Genomic DNA, 21,485 nt, shown 5'->3' with positions numbered 1-21,485 from the left:
TCCGCCTGCCCCGCGGGAGGCCTGGCAGGTTACGCCGCGAGGAGCAAGGGGCAGGGCCGGGAGTGAGAAGTGAGGCACGGCAGGTGTGAGCGGGTGGGCGAGGGAAGCCAAGCTGGCGTGTGGCCAGTCAAAGGCTGTTAATTACTGCAGGAGAATGGGGAGCAGGTGAGAAATGGGAATTAGACAGTCTCCTACAAAAAAAACACCACAAAACCCAAAAAACCCCACCCCAAACCGAAGGTCATGCTGCTGTGGGTAAATACTGAACTCTTAGACATGCAGGGATTGAAGTACTTGAGGAAACGGGTGCTCCTGAAGGCAAGAGAATGAGTCCTGAGGGCATGGCAAGACAGGCAGCGGGTGCTCAGGAGAGACCGTGTGAAAATCGGGTCATTGGCTTCCCTGGAGGTCCCTACGTCTTGCCTGACAAATCCCCTTTGTTTTCAGGCTCTTGTTTTGCTGTATATTTTGATGTAACGATAATTACTCATTTATACGGTTCTTTCCTTTCAGGGGATTCCAGAGGCGCCTCTCGTGTGATGTGCGGGGGCCAGTCACTGCAGTGTGGTGACTGCGGCTCTTTAAAAGCATTGAACGATGCTCCTGATGAGCAGTGGGGGATAGGGAATCGTTGTATTAGCCTCCTGCAGCACATGTTTTCTCCCTTGTTGCCAGAGCCTGACTACTCTGACTTATCCAGACTGCCTCAAAAACACAAAGAGTGTCACCTTTCAGGCACAGCAGAGCTCTCTGCCTTGAACGTACAACTCCTGTTTGGGGAACACGGAGACAGTGAAACAGCTGCCAAGAAGCTAAGGACCGCCACCGACGCTGTCCCCTTGTGTTCTATCTGCTGGTGCGCCTCTGTGACCTGTCCTTTCTTACAGCAGCATGCACCAGCCTGCGTATTCAAAATACAACAAAAATGCAATCTATATCCTTTCCACGTCAAAACCTGCCACTGAACACACACTTTTGCCTTGAGGGAGAGGACAAGAGAATGAATCATATATGACAGATGTCAGTCACATCACTTAATGCCTCACTGGAAGGCACTGGGATACTACCATGATGTGGGCAATGTAAGAGGCAGAACAGAACAAACCTGGAAGAGGAACGGAGACAAGAAAGTTCAACCCTAGCCAAGCTGGAATGTCACCGAGTGCAGACCCTCTGCACTGTAAAATGGTCCTGGGGATATATAGTAACTGTGGACATTTTCTCTGTTAGCTGAGTGAAGTCATGGAATGATTGAAGGTTTTTATTGAAATGAATGCACTTTGGGAAAATATTTTAAGAAAAACTCAGAAGGACCAGAGGAAGACAAAGGACCCCTACCCTGACTCTAAATCAGCATCAATGCCATCAAGGTGTTGCTCCTTTCCTTTCTGTTTCTGTCTCCCCAAATAAATTTCTAAGGCTGGCGGTGATTTCATACTGCCCCTTCAGAGACATTGAGAGAAACCCCTTAATGCAGTTTAGGGACTTACCTGTTGGAAATTTTCTCAGAGCCCACGTATAGGACACTCCTCATGAGTCCAGCCCGAGTGCCTAGAAATGCCATCTCAACACCTGCGTCAGTCTCCCTGTGGAAAAGAAACACACAAGCAGAAGCAAAAATTTCTCAGAAGAACAGCCATCTCCCTGCCCCAGGGTGAGGGCCTTCCAAACCAGAAGCTACACCTGGAGACCTGGTCCCAAGTTCATTTACAATATAACCCATTTACACCAGGAGTGACACTAGCTCCTCCCTGCTAATGGCAACAGGTTGTTACTGGCTAACAATTGGCAGGCTTAGACCTGTGCCTAGATTCACACCTTTGAAATTTGCTCATTTGGTTCTCTTCTAAGCAGACCATGAGCTCCTCTCCCCTGCTAGCCCTGCTCCAGGCTGCCCACGTGAGGCTGAAGTGAGGGAGAGGGACTGCAGAGAGAGAATGGCTGTCTCAGGCACACGCAGGATGGGCAGGGTAGCAGACTGACTCTGAAGTAGATTGATTCGGGTGTGTCTTGCTGGAGGCATCAAGGGCACAGATGGGACAGCTACATGGTGGAGAGCATGCTGCAGTGTGGTGGCCTTAAAGTGAGGAGTGTGTGTTGGTATAGCCGTTTAAAGCTGTGCTGGTAATTGGGTGTCCTAACATGATTGCTGCTGGCTCAAGCTCTGTTAGTGGTAGGGGTACTAGTAACTGAAACAGGGACAGGAGTCCTGTGGCCACACATCTGTGTAAGTACCATGTTGTCTGGTAAAAGTAGATCTGTGTGACATGATACTAGACACTACGAGCAACAGGTGTCTCACTGCAAATAATAAAGAAGAAAGTTGTTTACTGAAGCCAGCCTGTCCACTCCCTTCCTGAGGCTCAGGCTGAAGCCATCACCAACAGCAACATGATCAAACTCCTTTTTCGTCACTGCTGGAAAGGGAGCAAATTCCTTGTCACCTGGGATGGAACTTCTGCTACAGTCATACGGGAAGTTGAGCCAAACCACGCTGCTGCTGTTCAAAGGGATAACTGATGCATGGGGAAATAACTCATAATAATTTTAAACTGAAATGGTCTCAGGTACCCTGAGATATCAAACTCTATCAACTAAAGAGGCAAATGCAGTGCATCTGAGCTAGGTGCTGCAAAGAACTGGTGCTGAACACCTCTTGCAGTGACACATCTGGATCACTGCTGTCCTCCAGTGATATTCAGACAAACTCACCAAACTAAAGGCTCCCCTGAGAAGGCCCAACCTGCTGGATTCCACTCCTAAGAGACACTTTTTGAGTTATTTCTAAAGCTATCGAGCTATTTCCATCAGCTTTTTGAGCTATTTCTAAAGTTTCTTATGTGCTGCGCAAGGATCTGTGACTGTTTCAGGCATTGCATAAACCATAGCATCTGGAGGTGCATCTTCAATGCTGGTGCATCTTCAATGCTGTTTTACTCATATTTATTTCTCATACACTTACATGGACATATTGAGGGCTAGTGTTGTCCAGTAGGCCTCCATGGGTGCAGTGACCACTGCATCAAACAACACTTCCTGGACCAACTCCTCATCACCTGGGAAGAAAAGAGAAAAAGAATCAGGAGAGAAAGACATGTCCCTCCCTAGATGTCTTAGAGAGTTCCTTATTACGGAGCATCTGCCTGGCCCAGGGCAATGAAGCAACATGGCACAAAAAGAAGCCTTCCCTTGCAGGGCTGAGAACAGGACCTACCACCCTGGATGGCAGAGAGCACAAGAACAGATGTTACAGCGAAGATTGTCAGACTGGTTCCCCTGCAAACTGAGTGGAAGGGTTTGGGTTTGAAAGTGTGGGCAAGCGAGAGGCTTTCAAATGAAGTTATTCATCAGGTCTTCACTCCAACCTTCTCCTTGATTGAACAGGTTGTCCACAACCATTGCCTCAAATCCTTGCTTTGACCTTTCTTCTGGGTGCCCTGTAGAAGGACACCAGACACCCTGTTCCACTCAAGAAACTTCTTCAAAGCCCCTAGTGACTTCTTCATGGCTTCTACTCTGCCCTTGTGTTCATTGGCTTCTCTGTTACCCCTCTGTCCTTCCTGTACATCTCACAAAACGCTGTCCTGTCCTGGTTTCCCCCAGATGCTCCAGCCAATCTAGGCTACTAGTCTAGTCCAGCCTGGATTGGGACTGAGAGGTGTTTAGGAAGGTTCGAATATGCCATGTGCTAAATGGCATACTCTAACATCCCATTTATTTGACCTGCTTCATTTCTGTATTGCCCTGCCTGCATTCATTTCGTGCTGTGAGAATGTGATGACTATCATATTGCAGATATGCCCCTTTCAGTGCTGTTCTAGATGGAGTCACACCCCCCACCCCGTTTCTGCCTCCACTTACTGGGTTGAGATCCAAGGTCTCCCCTAATATTTTCTCCCAAGTTCTTCCAACTTACTTTCTCCTTTCTTTGTCACAGTTGTCAGAATCCATTTCTCCATCCTTGCTGTCATTCAGACCTCAAAACCAGAGCTCACCAGCAGATCTTTCCCTCCCCAGGCCCCACAGGTCTAGGATGTGTCCAAATCATATTTGTTTTTCCTCCACAGCACTTCCAAGTCTGCATGTTTCTCACAGTGAGACCTCCTGAAACTTTCCTCCTCCTCTTCCCTAGCCTCTTCAACTCATACATCTCCTCTTTTCAGCCTCCTCCAAAGGGGTCTGCTCTTCACTGTGCAAGAGAGGAACAATTATTGGATTACATTTGGGTTTAGTTTTAAGAGATTCCCATCCTCGTGCCAAAGGTTTGTGCCTCTCAGGTGGAGCATTACATGCAAAAGCTTGTACTTGGCACAACTAAGGGAGCTGAAGCCGTAGAGACTGAGGTGGGCTAAATTGCTGTAGGGAGTTCCCATGCGCAGCTGCCCACCTCTGCCCCCCAACAGAGATCCCACTCTGTAGTGGTGCTGTATCAGCTGCGTGTGTAGCTACACGTCACCTGGAGAATGGGACCTGGTGCAAGGGATGAGCAGCAGAGGGAGCAGGAAAGATAGTAATCCTGTAACAATTTTTTCCCCAAATCAGTTACCAATTGTGTTTGGAAAACAAAATTAATAATCCTTGTTCTGAAAGAACCCATCTGTCTAGATGGCACCATGCAGCCTTCGGAGGATGCTGGCTGGGGCCCTGGGGAGCAGAGTAGTCACAGCAGCTTTCCTGGCTTCTCCTGCCATTGCCCCCTCTAGCCCAGCTGGTCAGTCTGTCTTAAACATAGTGTGCAGCCCCCACCAAGCTCCATTCAAGCCTTTCACTTTTCAGTATTTCCTATGCTGAGACGGTCAATAAGGCCAAGTTATGTGTCAGCTTTGAAATGGAAAAACAATCCTCTGATGGAGACAAGGAAGTGTATCCTCAGCTCATTTCCACATGTGAATTAAGCTGGGCTTGAGTTCAGTCCTGCCTGTGTGAGCAGGTGCCACAGGAGCTCAGTCTGACACCAGTCAGTTTGTCACAGTCCCCTCTCCCCTTGATGGGTACAGGAAAACCCCAGCAGGGCCCTTTTGGTGCCTGGGACTCACATTCCAGGTCAGGTTCCTCTCCGGTGAGGAAACGGATCACAGCTTCCAGCTGGCTGAGCTTCCGGTGGTCTGGATCAATGTCGGTGATGCAGTAAATCCTGGTGGGGAGGGGAGAAGAAGCCCACAAGGGCAAAGAGAAACCACAATCAAGCAAATGCTCCTGGAAAATAACAACTGCAAACAAAAATTCAGCGAGAAACCTTGGGCTGCAAAGATTTTGCCACTGCTGCATGCTGTGCCCACTCAAAATCTAACAATGTGGCTGTAAGTCAAACCCCACCAATAAACCAAACACCAATTAATCTGACTGCTGCGCTTAGTAGGGCTGCTGTTATGTTCTCTGGCATAAGCTCACAATGCAATGTGGCAGTCCCAAATCCTTCCTTCAGTTATCTCTATTATATGTTGTTTAAGATGTGTACCTGTGTCTATATAAACAATAATAATGTGACGGAGAGACCTGAAAAGCAGAGGGTCACATGCAATGTGAGTAAAACTGGATTGGGAGCAGGTAAACCAAGAGACAGAGAAACAAAATGTCAGATGAGGAATGAGCTTGCAGTATGATACGGTGGCAGCAAAAGCTGTCAGAGGGACACAGCTGCAGGAGCCTCAGGACACAGTTTGGAGAGAAGTGGGAGAATGTATTACAAACATATTATAAAATAAACTAGTCTTCTAATCCTGCTTCCAATTTTGACCGCTTCACTGTCATGACAACGGAGAGGAAGGGGTTATAAGAGAGAATTACAACTCATAAAGGGGCTGAAAGGAGTGATTTATGAGAGAAGTCTAAGAGAAACGAATATGTAAAGTGTGGTAAGCTGACACCCCAAGTTAGGAGCAGAAGAAGGAGAAGTCACTGCTTGTGTCTCAAATGCGCTGCCTGTGAAACTTGACAGTGTAATGAGAGGTGTGAAGGGCTACAGGGCTTCTTGAATATAGTTATTTTGGCTTTGATACAGGCTGGGTTCATGTGCCTGGGTGTAACTGAATGTTGGGTTCATGAAAATCCCAAACCTCACAGCAATAAATGCAAAGTGCCATGCTTCACCCTGTTTCATATCCAAACAAAGCAAATCCATAAATTATGCTTGCTATTGAAACAGGGGTCGTAAATCACCTCCATGTTCACTAGAAATTAGGTCTAGGCTCAGTTCAGAAGAATGCCAACCAAAAATAAGCTAGGATTTAAAAAAGCATTTCAATCTCTCGCCAAGCTTGCAACAAAATTTCCTGACAGGTCTGACACACTGTAGGTTTTATAGCACAATTCTGAGCAACACGAGGAGGAACAAAATAAGTGTGAGCACAGAAGACTGAGGAGATGTTTCCTAGCAGAGGGATGTGCCGGGCCTTGGTGGGATCTCCCAAAGGAAGAGGTGGAACTGAATTGCCTGGAGACAATCAGGTCTCTGCAGGTACAGCCCCTGAACAGCACTGCTTTTTCTCTAGGCCACAGAGGGTGGTGAACTCAAGCCAAATTGCTGGGAACTTTGCCGCAATCTCATGACAAAGTCCTGTGTCATTGACAGGATTTCCTCCACTTACCATTCATTCGCTAAAGACAAGTCTGGCTGGAGCAGGTCGTGCAAACCTGAAACCAGATAATACAATAGAGCATTGGGTTAGGTAGCAGACAGGCAGATACGGGCTGTGAAGGAGAAGTGAAGCAGTGAAGTTCAGAGTAGCTACCTTGTCCCTTAGGACAGCGTGGTTGGCCCAGATTAACCTACCTTCTTCCACTGAAGTGTTCCCCAGCAGAATGTACTCCCCGTGTCCTCTGGACAGCACAATGCCCAGGCTGCAGGCGGGAAGGAAAACAGAGGGCTTGTCAAGCAAGGAGAGGTGTAATCCCTAAACATGACACTGCGTTCCCTGCAATTACAACCCTTAAAGACATTAACTCCCTCCACAGCTATTAAAGAACAGAACATCATCAAAAGAGGATTAAGTGAGATCCGATTTCAGCACAAGAGGCTAAGGAACCTGTCTGTAGAGCTATGAGGCACTTCTGGTGACAGCCTTTTTGGCCAATGTTGTAGGTTCAGGTCAACAATAACATTTCTCAAATCTGTGCCAATTTCAAACCATTTCAGCTGGGGAAAAAACACTAAAATTTTTTTGCTTGATTCCTTATGTGATGTTTTATAATTTTCAGTTTATAACAATGTTTTGTTTAGAGCCATACACCAGAACATAAAACATATTCAGTGGAACTGAAAATTGAATATGTCTCATTGCTCTGAAATGAAACAACATGCTTCACCTAAGGTATACCTTTTGGACTCTGAACTTCAGATAAATCACAATATTCCTTTTGAGTTGACCCAAACAATATTTTAATGGCTACAGGAACAAAGAAGTCAGTTATTCACACTGCTCTACTCATGGGTTGTAGCCAGTTTTATGAAGAAAAGGAACCAACTTGCTGTCCCTGATGGCAGACTTCTCAAACACCGTATTGGTGTCATGTGAATCCTTGCTCACCTGAAGGGCGTGCCACTGATGTCCGTGAAGAAATAATCATTGGTGAGGAAGAGAACTCGTTTCTGGAATAAAAGCATGAAAATAAAATGAGAGGCCCTCTGACAGACCAAGGCATAGTGATGATGGAGACCTGGGATATATGTCCCCAAGGCTAAGCAAAAGCAGTTGATCAGACCAACACTTCACACCCTGCTAGGGCTGGCTAGTGGCAGGGATGAGTGTGCAGTATTTAGCGTATTCAGCAACTTGTGACCTTCAGGATCCAGGCAGCCACTCTGTCTTTCCATCTAGGGCTTCAGTTAAACCTTTCTTTTCTCTAGGGCTCCTGCAGAGGCTGCAGGAAGGGGTGGGGGGAAGCTGCCCTCCCTCTTGCACCCTCTGAGCCAACGCACTGGGGCCCTGCTGCTCTTTCGGTCTACAGAGCAACCTTGATGGCTTTGCACATCATCATCATCATCATCATCCCAAGCAGGAGGGGGGGCTTAGTGGGGCAAGTAGGAAGGAGAGGTCGGATTGGAGGAGAGGTAGGATGGCAAACCTACCCACTGTGTGGGTGGGAAGCCGGGGCCAAGTCTCCCCACTCTTGTGGGAAATGCTGAGATTCCTGACATTTGCTTTCATGCCATACTGGGACAAAACATTAACATACTCCAATTTTGTTAAAAAAATCAGTAAAAAAAAAAAATAATTACATTTTCAAATTGAAAAAAAGTGCTGATTCAAATCCAAGCCATTTTGATTCACATGAAAATATTTTTTTCAGACTGACATTTCAACTGAAGACATTTCAGATTATTGAAAGCTGCTTCAGAACTTCAACTGTTTGCCAGACTGGCCTTTTCCTGTTGGAAAGTGTTGATTTCAGTGGAACTCTTTTCAAAAAGAGAAAAGTTTTTGGAAAGTTTCTATCCAACCCTTATGCCAGTATATGAACCCTAATATGTTTAAAATCCCAACCCCAGTCTGAAAACGAGGTGAGAGGATGTGTGTGGGAGACAGGGAGTGAACACAGAAAACTCAGTGTTCCTTAGGGAACGTTGTGCCTGCTCTAACGTGCTCAAGCCGTGCAGCAGTGGAAGTGGAGCGAGGCACAAAGGGCAAGCCAGCACCAGCTCCACAGTGTGTCCTGAGTTTGTGCACACAGCGGATGGGCTGATGGGGATGGGGGTTATTGTTAGGCGAGGAAGTGGCAGACAGCTCAACCCCTTCCCTCGCCCCTCTCTCCATGCATGGCAGTCGTGTACTGCTGAGCAACAGGGTCCGAGTCTTTTGCTGAGCCGAGATGTTCCAGAAGTGCTGTGATACCCCCAAGGAACACAGCACGGTGGTGTTTTGGTGACTGTGGGGAAGGTACAGAGGTATTAAGCCTCCCTTTCCTTGCCAGTCTGATCTGATGGTGGAGGTGGGAAGGCATGGGGAAGAAGGAGACCTGGGGGTGTTGGCCTCCCCCTGGGGGAAAGGATACAGTAGAAAAGGGCCCAGGGGCGCCACTACTCCGAGACCCTTTCCTTAGCAGGGCTTGTTCTGCTCATCCTTTGTTCCCCTGACCTGCCCCTCTTCTGCATATGCAACCACTCAGCACTTGTGCCTTGTGGGAGGGAGGGCAAACCTCTGTTTGGGCAGGAGGAGGGGATGGGTGGCCAGCCCTCCCCAAGACAGCTGGAGGTATCACCACTCATCCATGGGAAGGAAGAGAAGCAGAGGCACCCTTGAGCCAAGCGGGGCTGAGGATGATCAGGCAGGACTTTGCTACGTAGCGCAGAGCAAGGGAGAAGACAAGAACATGGGCATGTTGGCACAGTGATAGGATGGCTGACTACCAGCACCTGCGGTCTGCAAACACATGCATTTGCAGTTTTGGTATTGCCACTGTGCTAGGCAGCCAGTCCTGGCTGATGCCGTTACCAGTGGTTTGCCACAGTTCCTACCCATGTTCTCACCTTTTGCTTTCACAGTCACAACCCTTTTGTACCCTAGCTGCAAGCAAAGGCATTTTTGCTATGAGATCTCTCTAACAACCGCCCCTTGTCTTTGGTCCTTATTTTTCCTTCTCTATCTCACTCCACCCTCAATACCTTCCTGAGTTCAACCCGGGGAATCAATGTTTACGTGGCTGACAGAATAATTTCTATCCCCTTCACTCAGCCCTTCTCTCCGCTGTCTGACTGCCTCATTCTCTTTGTTTCAAGGCTCTGTCAGCACTTTCTTTGTTTCAACGCTGCTCTGCTTCATCAGCTAGCAGAGTACAAGTGGGAATTGTTAAGTTTAATTTCTGATCCTCACTCTGTGTGTATTCTGATAATAGTAAAACTGCCACATACTCAGCTTCAGTCTCCTGTTATGCTTCATAACGCTTACAGAGTTGCAGAATAAAACAGGTAATATCTCTTACCAAGGCTACTTTTTGTTATCTTTTTTCCCTGAGTAGGGGAGCAGAAAGACATCCCTAAAATACTGAACTAAAAAGGCATTTTTGGATGACTCAGAAGAAATGTTATTGAGGGTGCACAGAGTCAGAGACAGAGGTTAAGCTAGCAAAATGAGTAATCTAGACTTACAAAGAATAGATCTTGCTGGAAAACCCTGATTGCTTTTCTGACAGAATAACAAAGGTAATGGATGAAGGGAATAAAGGACATGCAATGTATCTGGGTTTATATAAAGCACTTGAAACAGCTTCTCATGAAATTTTATTCTAAAGAATCAGTTAAAGTGGGCTTAAATAAGATGTGGAGTGAGAACCAGCTGCAGTACTGTAAACAAAAAGAAACAGTAAACAACAGGGCATCGAAGGAAAAAGGTCTAATGAGAGGAACAGACAGACTCTGTCTTAGGAGCCCTTACGTACAGTGATCTGTAAGACAAAATAAAACAGCATTTCTCTGCACACTGAGAAAAAGTCCCAACAACCCTAAAAATTAGAAAGGCTGGACAAAAAAGAGTGGGATTCACGTGGAAAAATGGCAACTGGAAAAAATAGCTAAGAAACACAGAAACTAAGGCAGCTGTTCCGGCGCAGCTGTGGGAGGGAGAAAAAAATTGAAGGGACAGCAGAAAGGAGATTTGGGGATCCCTGTTCAGAAATATCCTATTGCAGAGAATAGATGCTCTCTACAGAGCAACAGGGAAACAGTACTCAAATAATTCAATGAAGCCCTGGTACTTGTGTACCAGAAATGATACAACAGACAAGGGGAACAAAAATAGTTGCTGAACTGCTTGGACTGAAAAGTGTGCAAGTATTTCAAATGCAGATGTTGGCAATGCCCAAGAGAGGAAGGGCAAAGCCGATGACAGGTACCTGATAGTTGATAACACCAAAAATAGAGAAAGACAATTTAGTTACAAGATCTAGCAGTACAACCATTCAGAGGAAATGGAGGGGTGTCTTCACTGGGAAATGGCATCATTTCAGCAGTGGCTGTGAGCAGTTGGTTTATTGGAACTGGTGCTGACTGTGGCTTAGCATGGGAGCAGTTCAGCCAGCCTGATTGCTGAAAAAAATGCTCTCTACGAAAGACGGAAAAATTTCCTGAAATATGGAAGACTTCTGGGCAGTGTAACTTGCAGGACTCTGGAATACTTCCTAACAGGAAATGATGAAAGCCAAAATCTTTAGGAGAGTTAAATAAACCTGAATGAAAAAGTACCAGTAAACGTAAATGTACAAGACAATTTTGCACTGATTCCGAGGGAAGATGTATAGCCCTACATTAGAGCTGGTAGGGAATGTTCAAAAGTCTCCATTTCACTGGAACTTTTCATAAAACGTCTGTAAATATTTGCATAGAAATTTAATCCTGGACCTGGATAAAGGAAATCACATTCTGTCAGAGTGAGAGACGAAGTTTTCATGACTGTTTTTGGATAGGGAAAGGGAGTTGCAAAATAGCCTCCAAACCTCTTTCTGTTTAGGTCAGCTCAGCATAGTCTTTCCCCATTCTAGACTCTTGGAGATCTCCAATTAATTTCACAGCCGTATAAACAATGAACAACATGGTTTTTGGCTTTGCCTGGACAAAGTAGGGAGCTGTGAGGCATTTTCAATACCTTTGTAGGAGCAGAATGTCGGTAGGTATAAAGAGCACTTCTAACGATGCTCTATTTTAGCACGTGTTATATATGTGGTGAAACAATAAAATCCTCACACTCAGAAATGCTGAGCATTAAAACCACATCCGTCGTGGTTCTTCAGCATCCATTTCCCATCCCCTCTCTCGTGTGACCTGAACAGAAGGATAATTTCTTACCCCTTTATCCACAGGAACCTTCACATCCATAGAGAGGTAGCCCGTTTCCCCATTGATCATGGCAGTTCTCAGCTGCAGAGGTGAACAAGATTAGTATTAGTTAGTGTCTCCGGGCAAGGCAGGACAGGAATTAGTAGAGCTGCTTGTCGTTAACAAACAGGGGCTGGTAGAAAAGAGTGACTGTTTCCCCCCCCCCAGCTCTTTCTTGCTTCTTTTAAACTGAGAACCTGTTCTCATTGGTCAGGATCCTTGTTCAATCAGGCTGATAAGTGACATATAGAATAACAATGGCTTATGCTGAAAGCTTGTTGATATGTCTTTTTAGCAAAAGGACAGGATCTGGAAGCTATGAAATTGCCAGTCCTAGTTTCAGACTTCACCGTTTGGCAGCCAGAAAGTCATTAGCATGGTGCTTTGAGAGCCTGGAAGAGGAGACACCTGAGAAACCCGCTAACTCCCCCAGACTGATTCCAAAGATCTTGGACATTTTTTAAACTGATTTATAAATTATAGGCTCTATTCAGCACCCCTTCTCAGGTGCAGCAAAGCAGCTGTTTAACACAGCAAAGCAAGACTGTATGATAGCAGGGTAGGCAGTGAGAAGACCACTTTATTCAATCCAGGTTCCAAAAGCAAAATGTAATTTTCACAGTGACTCCCAGCCTCTTGCAAGAAAGAGCCAGGGAATTTTTCCGCAAGCGCAGAGGCTTTAACTTTATATCCAGCCTGCCAGAGCATATCAGCCTATTGCTTCAGCCTGGATAGAAAAAAAGGTGGGAAGTAACTTATTCATTCACACAAATTGCTTCCTTACTTCCAGAGACAGGCCTCCATTCAGGTGCTGGCCAGTCTCAACTGCATTTGCTTTACAAGGCCACAATTCTGTTTATTATGGCTGTATGATGTGGGTTATTTACAGACCTAGAATATAAAGCTTGTGTTTCCCAAGGCCCATGTCTTGGAAGCCAAAACACTGACTGGTACTATTACTCCTTTTTGGCTGAGAGCATTTGAGCTCCTGCCAGAGCCATGGCATACTCCCTGTTCTGGTCTGACAGCCTGCAGCATTTTCTATGGGTTCTGGGTTTAGTTCAGATATTGTTGCTTCATCCGTATCTTCTTGAATGTCAGGCACCTCTCGTTTCCCCGTGAGGCAGTGGAGAAGTAAATCAGTGGATATCTGAGATCTCCTTGGATCTCCTCAGCTCCAGCTAGTCTGCATGCAGGCTACTTGTTCTGTGCCCAGCCCCCAGGTGACAGTGGCTGTAGGTTGGTGCCACAATCCTGGCTTGCTGCTTCTTCCTCAATAGCTTTTCCTGCATTGAGAGGTCAATTACAGTCCTGGTACCTGGGACACCCCATAATGCTCAGTCCTTTTCAGGCAGGACACTTCTGGCAACAGCTGGCCTCCACTTTGAAAAACGTGCAGCAGGTTTTGGATGGAGGGGTGGTCTGGTGCATGCTGAAGCACTCGTTCCTAACACCGCAAACAGCAAACTCTGCGCTCGAGGGCAACGAGTCTGTGCCATCCCCATCACTTGCAGCAAGCGCTGCTGAGTCCTTTTCCCTGTCCGCTTGTGTAGTTTCAAACCAGCACAGACATACAGTTTACCTGAGGGGTCTCACAACATCTAGGTGTTTTGCCACTCAGTTTCAACATCCTTGCAGGCTAATTTCTTCTTCAGTGGTTCTGTGAAGGCTGAAGACAACATTTGGGTGACAGCTGCCGGGCAGGATCCCTCGACCCTTCCCTTTCCCCCCTCACTCTGAGAATATCCCTGTGTTGCTTTACTTGCTTGCTGCCCAGCTGCAGATAGTACTATTGTGCATCAATTGGTATTTTCCAGACAGTGCCATCTTCCCTCCCCTAGATTTCTTTTTAGCAGCTGGCTGTATTACACATCACTAGCACTTGGGCATATTTTTCCAGTCTGAATTTGCTGCTTATCAGTGTTGCTGAGATTATACTGCAACTGATGTTGAGTCTGTCATTGATCTAATACCGTAGCTGCAAATCTGAGTGTTGAAATGTTGGCAGCTTTCTGCTGCAGTGGGTGTATCTTGAGAGTCTCTAGAATTGCTGAAGTCACACTGCAGATATCGTTCGCGTCACTGAATGTCTCTGTACCCTCAGTGACTGCAACCTTTCTTTCTTCTGGAAGATGCAGTGCAGGAACACAAAGTGGCTTTGTTTTTCATGCCTCTTTTGACTTTTTCACTGGATAGTTTTACTCTGATTGCCTATGGACAGAAATCTTACACTCTGCATCATATTTGCATTCAGGTATCAATGTTATTTGGTCGGACAGGAACCTGCTATCCAAATAAATATGACAGCAAAGAAAGTCCTCTCATTTCCTGTTGGTTGGTTTGTTGTTTTTTTTTTTTTTTGTAAAATAGCAAGCTGGGTAAAGAGGAGCAGCTCTAAAAGTGGCTCTAAAGAGAGACAAAACTACAATGGGAGCAAAGCTCCTAGAAGACATCAGCAAACCCACACAAATCCATTGGCAACCTGCATCTTGGTGGTTCTACTGCATGTAAAGCCTCTTATTTTTGTCTTGCTTTCCACGTTTCACACCCAGTCCCGTTGTGTTTCCTTTCTCAGTTTGCCACTCTTCCGCTTCCCAAGTTCCTTTGGTGTGGCCCTTTGTACTTGGCCTGCACTAGTGACGGTAGCTACTTTGATCCTCTTGCTGGGCAGTTCGGTTGTCCTACCTCTTTAAGTGGATATCTATAGCATCAGATCCATTTATGTCAGCAATCTCCCCTGTAATCTAGAAGCATGTGTCCCACAGCTAATTCTGTCTTACTCCAAATTCAGTTCTTATCTTAGTAACTTAAGTGTCTATTCTCTCCTAATTCTTCTGAGTAAAAGAAAACCAGCCACAGAGGAACCTCTCTATCTTCTCATTATATCTGGGTTCCTAGTTGTGCAACGTGGCAATGTGCAGCCGTTAAGGTGCATGCTGTTTCTTGTTTATCCCTTTTTAATAATTCTGCTTGAAAGACAGTAGAAAAGGTATTTTCTAATCTTTTCCCTCTGGTCAGCTATTGTTTTCAGTGCCTCCACACCTGTGCAATAAAGTGGTTTCTGGAAACTTGTTTTTCTCAAGTGTCTAAGCCCCTTATCCTCTTTGTCTATTATTAATAGTGACTGCAAGCTTTAGTGTCTTTCTGAATGCACTTTATTCCTTGTTGCAGATCTCATTAGTTGAGTGGCTTCAACTACATCTCACATCCTACATGTATGGGTAACATCATGGGACACTGACATACTCCTAAGCTATCTTGGCTTTGTATTAAGGCAGCATTTGAGACATGTACACACAGACCGGCTCTCTGGAGCACTCTCCAAAGTGCTTCCTTCCTCCCGCCAGCACTTTCCCTCCCTGTTCCATAGGAAGGAAAACTCACACTGGGAAGGAAAACAAGCACTTTGTAGGGGAGCATCATTCTTGTCCTCTTGTAGACCACCAGCCTCTCTTAGTCAGGGCCAGTCTGGCACAGAAAAAAACAGGAGTGCGTGCTGCTCCCCCACCCCTTCCGTACGGGCACACAAAGTAGTAGAAAGAAGGAGCTACAAAAAAGGCTAAATTCACTTTCTGATACTCACTATTTCATCCTCATCTTCCCATTCAACTTCTGAGAGATCTACGCTGTTGTAGTTCGGCTTAGGCTTCAGTTTCTTTCCTTCTTTATAAAGGTGTTTATTGGGAGGGAAAAAAAAAAAGAAAAATACCCAAGTAAGTGGCTAGATAACTTCCTAAACTAACCCTTTAAGAATTGATATCTAATTTGAAAAATAGGGGTGTCTCATTTATTCTCTGACCGGGAAGGCAGCGTTTGGGTGCAAGTGCCTTCTCGGTCCCATGCCATGTATTTCTTTATGCAGGCAGTGTGGGGCTAGGACAGCTCAAGTGGGAGAGGCTGTTCCAGGAGCAAGGGACAAGCAGGAAAACAGGTAAACTTGCAGGTAAAGCCTACAGCCTCCTTCATGAGAATATTCTTCTAAATAGATCAGTACAATACACTTGCCTCCAGGAAATCAGTTTTTCCCCACAACTAAGAGTGTGATCCATAACACTATAATACCAGCAGGAGATCTTTTCTGATGGGAATTAGGCTTTGGCTCCACTGACAGAAAGGTAAGCTTTTCACCTAGGGCTAACTGATGCAAGAGAGCTATTTCCCTGTAATCTTCCGGGTGAAGGAAAAGATGTGAAGCAGACTCAGAGAGGCCAATTTCAGGTGGAGGATAAAGCAGTGCCCTTTGCCTTGCCCCATCCTGGAAACACGACATGTCCCTTCTCTTCACCTAGTGAAGTAACTGCCTATGCCTGTGGTGTCCCTGCGCAAAGCTGCCTTTTTGAAGACAGCTGCTGTGAAGCCTTGTGGTGGCGCTTTCACTTGCCAGTAACCACACTAACGCTTGTAGCTGGGCACAGGTGGATTTGTGCCGACAGGCATGTGTATGAAATGTAAAATCATTGTGTGCCTGGGTATCTAGGTAACTAGGCCGGCTGTGTTTTTGCAGACAGATGTGCCGTCTGGAGCTCCAGGTGGCACCACGAGGGAGAAACATTGTCCTTGTGTCCACTCCCTCATGTCCCAGAAGGTCTTTGCAGCCTACTGGTCTCTAAATTGTCTCTGACTTACCATGTTACTAAGATTTGTGGTACTGGACCCTAGTAGCCTCAGATTCCCAAAATGTCCAACACTACCGCTGCTGGGTAGCTATTACTGGGGTGCTACTCATGCTGAATCTTCTTGTAGGAGATATGCCTGAGTGAGGGGAGTTGTTTCGTCAGCCCGGCAGTGAAACCTTGCATGGATGCAGATACAGTGCAGCAGTGCACACAAATACAGCCCTCACATGCACTCTTATGGAGAACAGACAGGCTGGGTACCTTACACTTCATACACGTGTGTGTGCATATATACATCTATGCATGTGGAATTGATTTCTCTGGCCCTCATGCCTCTGGGTGCCTATATATCAGAGCCCAGTAGCTTTCACAGCTCAATAAAAAAAGAGAAATCAGGAGCATCCTTGAAAGCCACTGTTTCCAAGTAAGCAAAGGTTCTCAGATTCACAGCTATACATACCAAAGGACGGAGGTCCGGGTGTGAAAGGATGTAGCCGTTGTTGGTGTTCAGAAAGGCGTATCCATGGACACCCAGCTGGAGAAAGAGGCATTAGAATAATTAGTGGTTAGGTAGAAAATTAGTTTAGGTAGAAACACTGCTGTGTAATGGGTGCCACTGATACCCTGATACCACCGATATTCAGAAATATTTTCCTTTTAAAGATATTGACCAGCAGAAAATAGGGTCCATTCGAAACCATTTATCTCCGGATCTCTGGCTGCTCTGTCCAAGCAGGCTGACTAATGCTTGGATGCACAAAAGGATGGGCAGGTAGTTGATCTGTGTACACATTCAGAAAAAGATGCCCTCCTAGAGTCTGATTGTCCTCGTGGACAATTATCACCCAGAGGCAGAATAAGCTCTCCACAGCAGGCACAGCAGTGCTGCACATAAAATGGGCAACGATGGGAAATGTCGTAAACAGTACAGAAACAGCGGTGACAGGTCTGTATGCCCATCACTACACGTGCATAGCAGTGAATGAGCAAGTGAGTATGAATCTCACCGATGGCTTCCCTGGAAACCCAATAGGTCTTCAGAGGAGCTCTGCATTGTGTTTCAGTGTTGGCAAGACCAGACCTAGCCTAGGCCAATTGTACAAGCCTGTAGTCTTAAAATGCTTTTTAAGGAATAGCATAATCTAGCAAGAGCAGACACTGGCTGACCTGATCTGCAAGAGATTTACGAGAGAGCAATTACTCAGATCAAGGCCATATATAATACAAATTCCAGCTAAACCCTGAGTTGCTAAAAACCCGCTGATAGCCTGCACTTGCCAAAACAAGAGGTGTCTCAAGGAAAACAAAAACGGCTAAAGTTTCTATCTTCAGAAAAATGTTGCAACTTTATATTCCTATAGAGACAATCCTGGAGAGATAAAATAGGGAAGTGGGGAGGTAAGTAATTTACAATGCATTTGTGCCTTTTTGGAGGGAATGAATTCTGTATTTCACACATCCCAGATCAAAACTTTGGACTCTCTCTATGTGAAACAGCTTTTTGCAAAGCACACGGAGCTCAGCTCAGCGTGGCAAGAATGAATCCAAGACATTGGATCAGGACTACAGCAAACTTCCTTGTTGGCCTATTAAAGCTGAAATTTCCGAGCCCAGTGAGAGCGATCATAAATGTATGAGCTCTCAAGGGCTGTAACTCTGGAACTGGTCCTTTGTAACCCGTATGCCAGGGGATTCAAGTTGAGGATTCTAGGTTTCCAAACTGGTCTGGAGTTGGAAGAGCTTCTGGGAAGTCGTGTTCTGCCTCTGATGTAAAGAAATCCTTCAGATAATTTTCCCTCCTTCCCTGGCACTGCTTGGAGGAAAGACCAGTGTCCCTCCTTGGCCCAGAAGAAAGATTATTGTGACACATGGCCTTTGAGTGACATGGAGGGAGGAAGATGAAAAGGTAGTAGTCTTATAGAGAAAGTAAACGTGTATAAAAATTGAAGCTCCTAGACAAGGTTCCCCCAGACCCAAACCAGCTAGCTTTTGCATGCTGAGTGCATGCACCCCGACACTCATAGTTCCTGGGTTGCCTGAAGGATCATTTCCTACAGCTGCACGTGAATGGTCTGCCCTGCATCCATGTCTGGAAGTGCCACACAAATTTGTAGCTTCTGACAGCACTTTCAGTCCTGTGAGACTTGAGCAATCAGATTTTGGACAATTGCCTAACTGCTAGTAGTTGTCTGATAGTTATTTAAGAGAAACTGAGAACTTGAAATGATGGCTCAAGTTGCCTGATTCCGTGGTGATCCTCAGATGTGCCTGCTGTGTCCTGGTGGGCAGACTGATTGAACAAAAGGTCACTGCACAGAATTTACAGCAGAAACCAAACTAAACAGTGCATCTCTGAGGGGGGTTCCTATGGATGAACATATTTTTTAAGATATATTGAACATAGAGCTAATGAAAAGTTGTTGGACTAACAATTCTGGAGGGCAAATACTCTTATCTAGGTACAGCACAAGCGAGAGCCAACTTCCTGTAGACTGTCCTGCCAAGAAATCTTCATGCTGATCTGGAGAAAGGAACCTCTAGGCATGACAGAAATGTTGGCTCTCCATAGTCCATTCAGTCCTCAGTTTTTCTGCTAAGAATATTGACAGCGAAACTAGTTCATTTTTGCCAGCTTTTGTCCACTGGAAACTGGATATAAAACTTTAGTTCTTCTGAGATAGGCTGTCAGATCTGTATCATCTCTGAGGGATCTATGTTGGTGACCATCAAAATGCAAAGGTTCCATGACCTGTTGCCAGTCTACTGGATCATCCAGTCCTTGTGCTTAGAAGCAGCCTAAGAGCTTCTAGTAGTGAATGATTTCCCATGTGCTATATAGAAACCACACATCACCACATCCAACATCTCTTGCTTTATGCTCATAGTTCTTCCTACAGGCAGAGGAATGATTTTTCAGTCATGCCTGTGGAAGAATGACTAGTGACTTTGCTGTGCAAAATAACAAATTGCATTATCTCAGTCTTACCTTATACCGTGGAGCAAGTTTTAACAACTCCCTCAGTGGTACATCAGAGCCCACCACACCCAGGAGAATGCCATGAGATCGCTTAAAAACAAAGCAGAAGCAAAACTTTGGTAGCTCTCTACCTGAATACACATTATTGCCTTCCTACTAGTCTCTCACATGTTCCCTCTAGGCTTGTATGAATATATTAATCCAAAACCAACATACCTCAAAAAGTCTCAAGGAGTTGCTCCAGTGTTTTTGGAGAGGAGCATTTCTACTCAATACTAGTCAGCATTTCTGACTGATTCAGAAGTAACATAAAATCATGACAACAAGTTTTGAGGGCAAAACCCTGCATTCAGTATGTGTAAATAACAGTAAGGGCAAGGCAATCATGCAGAACAGCATGGATTGGTTGATAACTTGGGCCAACTAAACCAAATGTCAAATACAAAATTGTTAACCTAGGAAAAAGGAATGCAGGAAATCCCCACAAAATGGGGAACTGCTTGTTTAATAAGCATCTGAGGAGCATGATGCAAAAACGGCACACAGGCTCCCACTGCAGTGCTGTGCTAATACAGGTTAAGGCCAGTCTCAGGTGGAGAAGGCGGACAATGGACCTGGATGAAGAGTTTATCCCTTGTACAGTAATGGTAAGGTACCGCCCACCATTTTAAAAGGATGCTGAGAAACTAGAAGTGGTACAGAAAAGAGTGTCTAAAGGGTTTCAAAACCCAGAGGAAATACCCTTATCAAAGACACCTAGATTGTTCAACCTTTTTATTTTATCAAAAGATAGATATGTTTGACTTTATTGCAGTGTAGAAGATGTTTCCCAAGAGAAGATACCAAAGGGTACGGGCTTTTTAATCTAGCAGAGAAAGCCATTATGACAGGAAGGTGAGGCCAGAAAAATTGAAAGTGGAATTTAGACACCAGTTTTTAACAGAGAGTGAGAAACCACAAGGGAGAGCTCAGGGCTGGATGCCTTTCTTCGATGACACTTTTGCCAAACACAGGTTATTGGGCTCATGAAGGACTGTCTATATGAAATGTAAAGGTCTGCAATAAAATGCACAGACTAGACAAGGTAATGATCTCTTCCAGCCTGAGACTTTATGGGTCTGTGAATTAGGCTAGGTTTGAAAATGGAAGGGATAGAACAGGGAGAAGTGTCATATTTAAGGGGTATTTTGAAGAAATAGCATTCAGAGGAAATGACAGACTGTCATTTTGTCAGATAAATTATCAGCCGCACATCCTGCCAGAGGTCTACTGCAGTCCCTAATGGCCAGGTCTTCTTTCAGAGACCCATTGGCTTTAAAACCCTGCAAAGGTCTGCTCGCATCCTGTCACCTCTGCTGGCTGGAAAGAGAGCAAAGCCCACATTGCACTCACCGTCTCATTCTTCTTGCTGAAGACTGGCATAGCCACTGTTGTCATGAGCAACAGACTTTGAGCCTGAGATGCAAAGAGCTGCCACAGAACAACAAGCTGTGTGTTAGCAAATGCAATACCACAGATAACCCGAACGAAAGGCACTGGAATTCCCAAGGACCCCAGATGTTGATTACAATTAGCCACCTCCTTGCCTCCCACACCCCTCTGAAAACAGATGGCAGCACTTTTCAATACTCTGTATCCAAGAGGATCGTGGGATGGATGCTTGCTCGTGTGCGGTGATGAGGATGGGATGAAAGCCAGTGAAATATGTTGAAGCAGGAGAAATTAAAGAGCTGTTTTAATGAAGAGACAGGAACCTGTAGAAGTGGTGACACAATTTATACCCACCACGCATTGGGAGTGTAGACATGAGCACTTATGCAACAAGTGTAAAAACCACCAACACAAGGAGCACGGAATAGAGAAAAGCAACACAAATATGAGCAAAATCACAAACAAGGTATCATCTATGTTGCAAACACATGAATACCAAGAATGAGAAACACCACAGGCAAATATTTAAAAGGCACAAATACACACAGAGCCTGCTTATATACTCTTGTTACTTAAGCATCTGAGCTTAGGAAAAACAGAGACAAAATCACGATCCAAAGAGATACAACAGGGTGAGCTATGTCTACAGGGGATA

At 45.4% G+C, this 21,485-nt stretch overlaps 1 protein-coding gene across 1 annotated transcript in view; it reads right to left on the bottom strand.

Annotated features, from left to right (window-relative positions):
• Positions 1–21,485, bottom strand: part of CACNA2D4 (calcium channel, voltage-dependent, alpha 2/delta subunit 4) — a 125,976-nt gene that overhangs the window by 72,519 nt on the left and 31,972 nt on the right. Inside the window, exons 14-24 of the mRNA XM_009333026.1 lie at positions 20,792–20,869; positions 19,409–19,489; positions 16,887–16,957; positions 15,390–15,480; positions 11,777–11,848; positions 7,527–7,588; positions 6,773–6,840; positions 6,588–6,633; positions 5,037–5,134; positions 2,963–3,056; positions 1,491–1,586 (exon numbers count right to left, since the gene is read on the bottom strand). Coding sequence (XP_009331301.1) covers positions 1,491–1,586; positions 2,963–3,056; positions 5,037–5,134; positions 6,588–6,633; positions 6,773–6,840; positions 7,527–7,588; positions 11,777–11,848; positions 15,390–15,480; positions 16,887–16,957; positions 19,409–19,489; positions 20,792–20,869 — 857 coding nt within the window. The remainder of the gene's footprint in view (positions 1–1,490; positions 1,587–2,962; positions 3,057–5,036; positions 5,135–6,587; positions 6,634–6,772; positions 6,841–7,526; positions 7,589–11,776; positions 11,849–15,389; positions 15,481–16,886; positions 16,958–19,408; positions 19,490–20,791; positions 20,870–21,485) is intronic.

Source organism: Pygoscelis adeliae, unplaced genomic scaffold (assembly GCF_000699105.1).
Source record: "Pygoscelis adeliae isolate BGI_AS28 unplaced genomic scaffold, ASM69910v1 Scaffold38, whole genome shotgun sequence".
Classification (NCBI taxonomy): domain Eukaryota; kingdom Metazoa; phylum Chordata; class Aves; order Sphenisciformes; family Spheniscidae; genus Pygoscelis; species Pygoscelis adeliae.
The sequence above is the reverse complement of the archived record's forward strand: the minus strand, read 5'-3'. Positions and strand labels throughout refer to the sequence as shown.